The sequence below is a fragment of the Tamandua tetradactyla genome, chromosome 4 (genome assembly GCF_023851605.1).
Source record: "Tamandua tetradactyla isolate mTamTet1 chromosome 4, mTamTet1.pri, whole genome shotgun sequence".
Taxonomy (NCBI): Eukaryota; Metazoa; Chordata; class Mammalia; order Pilosa; family Myrmecophagidae; genus Tamandua; species Tamandua tetradactyla.
Window position 1 is genome coordinate 86,900,898 of NC_135330.1, and position 7,075 is coordinate 86,907,972.

Here is a 7,075-nt window from a genome sequence, read left to right on the forward strand (position 1 = left end):
CTGAATGAGAGTGCTTTCAGGAAAATGTCAGTGAATCCAGACAGGTACATTGGCTAATGTTGAGATGCAGCCTCCAGCTATATTTATTAAATGATGCTGGTGACAATATTATTTTTTCTGTCAATATCTCAGAATTAACAAAATGACAGTGAGCATTTTTCCAAAAGAGGAATATATTTTCTTAAAAGATTATTTGTGTAGGAGTTTGGACTTGTGTATACCACAGGAAAGAACACACATGTTCTTACACTTAATTCATCCTTTGGATGTGAGCCCATTGTAAGCAGTATATTTTGATGAGGTTACTTCAATTTGAATGGGTCTTAATCCTATTCCTAGCATCTGTTATAAGAGGAATGAAATTCAGACTGAAAGAGAAAGCCAAGAGAGAACACGCAGTTGTTCCTTTGAACATAAACAGAACCTGGAAGAAAGGGAAGAGACCAGAAGACACTGTCATCTACCTTCCACTTTTAGCCAGCACACAAATGCTAGTCTTTGGGGAGAAAGCATCACATTGATGATGCCTTGATTTTGACTTTTTAAGCCTCATAATCTTGAGCTAATAAATCCCCAGGGTTTAAGCTGACCCATTGCAAGGCATTGCTAGAGCAATCCAAGGAAAAACAATGTGTTACTAGAGACTGCAATAAGGATATTTGTTCTCAGGTCCTGGAACCCCTAGCACTTCCTGGACAAAACCCCACCTCTGATACACTGAGAGGAGGAACACCTGCCCAGGACCTTCCTTAGGGCTGCTGCCACATCTTTATTCCTCAAGCTGTAGATGAGTGGGTTGAGCATGGGGGTGAGGATGGTGTAGAAGGCAGACACTACCTTGTCTTTCTCTGGTGTGTGATATGAATAGGGCAGAACATTGGTGTAGAAGGCTGCCCCATAGAAAATTATCACTACCATAATATGGGATGAACAGGTAGCAAAAGCTTTGTGCCGTCCCTCAGCAGAGTTCATCTGATTGACAGTGAGCAGGATCCGGGTGTAGGAGACAGAGATGACAGATATGGGAATGAGCAGCATGAGCACACAACAGACATACATCAGGGTCTCATAGAGAGAGGTATCAATACATGACAACTTCAGCACAGCTGGGATTTCACAAAAAAAGTGATTGATTTCTCGGGACTTACAGTAGGGGAAACTCATAGTGATGGGGGTCAGCATAAATCCATCCAAAGAGCCACCAATCCAGGAACCTACTACCATAAATAAGCAAATCCTGTGATTCATAAGGATAGGGTATCGGAGGGGGTTGCACACAGCTATGAACCGATCATAGGCCATGAGTCCCAGCAAGAAGAACTCCCCTCCAATCAGTGTCAGGTAGAGGAATATCTGAACTGCACAGCCAAGGAAGGAGATGGTCTTTTCCGTGGACAGTAGGTCTTGCAGCATCTTGGGTACAGTGATGCAGATGTACACTGTATCCATGATGGAGAGCTGGCTGAGTAAGAAGTACATGGGTGTATGGAGACGGGAGTCCACATGAATGAGCAGAATCATAACTACATTTGCAGTTACAGCCACCATAAAGATGAGGAGCACAATTGCAAAGATAAGCTCAGGGAAAACAGGATTGGTGATTAGTCCCAAAAGGATGAAGTCAGTGGAGTTCCAACCAGTGGTGTCCATGTCTATGCCACATGATTGCTCCTATGATTTTAAAGGCAGAAAGTAGGGCAGTTAATAAGTCAGTATTCAGGAATAGCTCATCATGAATAATATGCCAGAGACATGTTGAAATAATGAAAGAACAAAGATTTTAAGTCATAATCATTTGAACTTACATTTCAAAATTAATTCTATTTGTAATGTTAGATTGATTTCAAAACATTATCATTATATTTGAAAAATCATAAGACTATCATTGTAGGTTGTAAGTGAAATATAAGTATAAAATTCTTAATGTTCTGATTTCTGAGTCTGTCTAATTTTTATTCTGAAGTTATTATGGATGTATTTTTCTAATCTTATCACTTGGCTTGAAAATATCCTGAGATTATTAGCTGAACCTTGTCCCCCATGTTTCCTTGCAATCAATGTATATTTGTTGATTGAATTTAAATTGCTCTTTCATATTGAGATGATTACACTGTTAAGATCTAAGACATCAATTTAGTTCTTTAATAAATGGATAGAAAAATAAATATGTACTCAATAGATCAAGGTAATTTTAACTTAATTTGTTTGTTTTTAATTTTTGAGTGTTGTGACTTGGTGAAACATCAAAGATTTACAATGCAGGGCTGCTAAATTCATTTGGAGATCAGGGGCCACTATGGATTGTGGACCAATTTTGTGCTTCTCAAGTAGCTTATATGGGGCATGAGGGTATTTCAGTGGTAGAATTCTCTCCTGACATGTGGGAGATCTAAGTTCAATTAATGAACCATGCATTTCCCAAACAAACAAAGAAACCAACCAACAAACAAAGAATTCAACAAATTGTGAGACAATAATGGGATACTTGCATGGAAAAAGAAGGAAATGTCACTCTGCCATACAGCACACACACACAAAAAAAACTTATGTTTTAGATATGGATCATAATAATCAAATTTACAATCTATCCTAACAGGATTAATCTGGGTCAAAAATATTGAATGAGGGCAGGCCACAGTGGCTCAGCAGGCAAGAATGCTTGCCTGCCATACCAGAGGACCCGGGTTTGATTCCTGGTGCTTGCCAATGTTAAAAAAATAAGAGAAGTTAAAAAAATTCTTGAATGAGGACCTCAATGAACTTTGTTCAACAAGTAGGATTCATCATCATGGTGTTCTTTCAGGTTAATACCTAGAAATACTGAAAAAAATATGATTTAGTTCTGCCTAATATAATTCAATAATGACCAAAACTTTGTAAAATATCGTTCCATCAAAATGTTAAGAAAATTTATCTGAAGGAGTGGTATTCTAAACATATTACTTTATGATATGTCATCCTCAAAGTACATTCTATGTGATATTCTCTTATATTTATTTTCCTACTATGTTGGTTTTCCTTCATGCTTATAAGCAAAGGTAAATCTAAATGAAAAGTAATTGCTGACTTTAGAGGGGAAAATATAGAGTGGCAATAGACCACACTGGACAAAAATGAAATTAATTTTCATTCATTTTATCCTTGAGGAATATAAACGTCATTTGTTTGAAATATGTAAAATTGTTGAGGTATAACATGTCAATTACTATTTCCTTCATATAAATATTTAACATTGTGTGGCCTTCACAATTTCAATGAGAGAATTAATGAATAAGCCTATATATGTAAACATATTAGCCACAAAAAGTATAAATACACCTGGATCATTTGGTTCCACAATTTCCAAATATTTATTCTCAAAAGACTCTAGAAAAACTTAATTCCCCTTTATATTGAAACAAGGATTATGAAGGAAATAAAAGGATTTCTTTTTCCTGTCTTATGATTTATCAACTATAATTTAAACAACGAATAATGGAATTTCATAAAAAAAAAACCCCAATATACCACTTCTAAGAAAAAGCACCACTTTTCTGTTAATCTATGTGTCATATACTGGCAATTGAGAAGAGAAGCAAATACCTGGATATTCAATATACTGGACCTAAATTTCAAAGCTTAATTTTCTACAACCTTGATGAAAGTCTGCTACTTCTAATTTCTTTAAAATAAAGAGAATTCCTTGTAATAGCCACAACTCTGAGTTACAAGCCAAGAGTTGGAATTTAAAGTCATTACAACTAAAACTGTTTACAAAAGCTTCTGCAATAACTCTTCAAAATGTAAAATATTTCTGCAAGTAGTAACATTATTTTACCAAAATTAAGGTTTTCACTTAGACACATACATGAATTAATGCACCACAATAGCTTTAAATAAGCTTCTAATCATTCATTTAAAAATACACTTTGCAGAACTGAAATGGAAAACAAAATAACATCAATGCAATATAAATATCACTTGAGAAAATTATTATATATCAAAATGGACCATAGAATTTTCTTTCACATAACCATTCAGACTGGACCCCACAGAGTATTCAAATAAAGAGATAAATCAGTCTCAAGACCTCATGTCTTATTGATTAATTACTAGATCATATTTTATACTACATCACAAAATTAAAACTGAGAAGTATAACAACTCATTTATTTTTTTAAAACTCAAAGACATGGAGAGTAAAAAGGAGCAATCCTTCCTGGAGAAGTAGCAATATATGAAAGAGACTCAGCACAAAGGGGAATATTTTAATTTTTCTCTATGAATCAAATGTATTCATAGAGAAAACCTAAGATGATACATATTTGAGGTGTGAAATTTATGGTGTATCATGTGGTAGTAGGCATTTCAAGAAAACATTTCAAGAAATGTCTATATTATGAACAAATTAATATGCTATGAAGTATTACTTTTTAGGTCAAGTCCCCAGCCACAAAATTTTAGCAAGCATGTTGACATTATTGCTTAAGACATATGTACTTTGATTTATTCACATGTTTAAAAATCCTATATTCCATTACCCATTAGTAACCTTTCTTTCATCATCATCATTCTCTGTTGCTCAAAGCTATCAGATTTTTTCCCATTTCCCTAACTAACTAGACCACTTCTAGGAAGAGAAAGAGAAAGATGTTTAGATGTGTAGTGTCAATTCCATGCTTTTCTACTGTTCAAAGCAGAGGAATCTCTTGTGTCTTTTAATCTGCGGGCTGTAATTGGAAAGAATGGGTGAGCTTTGGGAGTGACTTTGATCTTGCCCATGGCCAGGAACATGGAGAAAAAAGCAAGGAAATGTAGGAGGATCTGCATAAAGTGATGCCAATTGGTAGAAATTTTATATTTTCAAGATCTCAGGACTTTCTGGGAGAAGTCACAGAAATCCAGGCACAGTATTTGACTCTCATAGCAGTTTGTAAGAAGAGATTTTATAGTGAGATTAGGTGATATTTCACCAAAAGAAAATAGTCTGCCCAAGATCAAGATCTCTTAGGATGATTCCTTGTGGCACTCTTTTCCCAGTAATCCATCATGACTAAACTATGAGAAGGAATCTGTCATTGTACTTTCTATAGCAATGATGCTGCTATCCAGAAATGACTTCCTCTATTTGATACTTCCTTCAAAACCCTCTAATGCCTTCAAAAGATAGACTTTTCCATTCAATTATTAGAAATGAAATCCATCAATTGCAAACAGAATCTATGATCAAGGAACTGTGGTAAATGTTAAGATTAATATCTCCAAATACCAAGAATTATACAATAAGGATGGATAAATAAAACATATATCTAAATACTTTTCAAAAAGCAGATTATTATAAGTCTAAAATGGGGACTTCAAGGAAAGACAAAATACCTTATACTTGGAAGATTTGAAGTTGTTTACTAAAAATAACATGCACAGTAGCAGCTCATGCAGCTACTTTGTGGAGGCATCTAAAGGGACCAGAGGAAGACATGAACAGAGATACTAAAGCAGCCCCTTGTCAAAGGCCCTAAAGAAGCTGTTTACCTTATACAGACTGAATTTCTTCTCCTGTCCTCTGTTTTCTGAAGGTATAAAGATGGGATTGTACCATTAATAATGAATAGTCTGTAACTGAGTGATTCACAGATTGTTGCTGCATGAGGAAAAAGTAGTCAAGGAAAACATTTTGGGTTTCATCTATTTTGGGAAAGTTTGTGAGGAGACAACAACTAAATATGTGGAAGCCATCATGAGAAGTAAGAGGAGAAATAAGAGGCTGCAACATCCCTAAAACTACATGCAACAAATAAAGCTTGCCACATTACCAAGCAGATTTTAAATATTTTCAGTATAATGATTTAAACAGTCATTTCCAAAAAATCAGACCAAATAACTTATATCATATTCTTTACATCAAAGAGCTCACACTATGCTTAGAGACTGATTAAATGAAAGCATAGCACATTAAAAGAACACTTAAGTAATAACCACTTTGTAAATAGCAGTGCAATAATAAAAAAAATCAGAAGACAGAGTCTGGATGGTTAAAACAAAGAACAGGATTGGAGAGATGGAAATTGGTCTAATTTAAAACTTCATGATTTAAAAAGAAAAAGAAGGTACAGAATCATGGATGATTTAAGCAATATCAGCAAGGGCTCTCACGTGGAAATTAGCAGGGCACACTGGGTGAGAGAAGTGAGGTTAGGGGTTCTAGTTCAACTACAGGTGAAGGGAAACTTAGATAGCTGCTAAGAGCTAAGTAGAGTGGGACCAGATTATACAGTCTGAAAAATGAAGACTGGGACAATTTTGACTAAAAATACCTGGAAATAATGTGGAACTTTAAAATGTTAAATATGAAATTTACATGATGAAATCATTATTGGAAAATATATAGCTGAAGATACAGTTGGCAGTTTTATTTTGGAGAGTGTTAAATGCAAAATGAATACTCTTAGTTTTTTTTTCCTTAAAGCTGCACTGAGCTGTAACCACTGCTCTCCTTTTCTTTTCCATCTTAGCTTATAACCACTAAACCTGCAATCTTCTGTTTACTATTATAAATTGAGAAAATATTTGGGAATTGGTCCTCCTTTATCCCTATGAAACCCACTGTTAAAAAGTTATTTCCTCCTCTTTACCCTATCTTGTATCTTTATTATCATGTATTAACCTAGTTATCCCTTTCTCCTGCTCTAGTCATCCAAATAATACCTTATTTCATTAGTACAATGGGAATGCATTTATTACTTCCTCCCACCAGCCCACTGTCAATTCAGGAACTTTCAAATTGGAAAATTAAACATAAAACAAAAATAGAAGAGACTGCCTTCTTTTTAAAAAATGGAAAAAAAAACTTTGACAACATTAAAAGTCAACTTTGTCTATAATTAATGATGTTGGAAACATGTGAATTAAAATTCTTCATATCAATTTATCTCCAAAACATTGCTGAGGATACCATCACAAATTTTTAAAAAGTTACAGGTGAGCTCATATCGTATTAGTTAAAAATTCTAACTTCCAAGCTCCTAGCCATGAGAAGGAAAGCTATTATTTTCATCATCATATCTTTCAGAAAAGTTCCATCAGAGAGTTTGCATGG

The 7,075-nt window shown here is 34.6% G+C and overlaps 1 protein-coding gene across 1 annotated transcript; it reads right to left on the reverse strand.

Moving 5' to 3' along the window:
- Nucleotides 1–681: 681 nt before the first annotated feature.
- LOC143680339 (olfactory receptor 2T2) lies at nucleotides 682–1,650 on the reverse strand. The gene has a single exon (XM_077156829.1). The coding sequence runs from the start codon at nucleotides 1,648–1,650 to the stop codon at nucleotides 682–684; it is 969 nt and encodes a 322-aa protein (XP_077012944.1).
- Between the last annotated feature and the right edge of the window lie 5,425 nt (nucleotides 1,651–7,075).

What these genes read in the sequence shown, in the direction of transcription:
- LOC143680339 (XM_077156829.1), bottom strand. Translation starts at nt 1,650, where the DNA reads ATGGACACCACTGGTTGGAACTCCACTGACTTCATCCTTTTGGGACTA.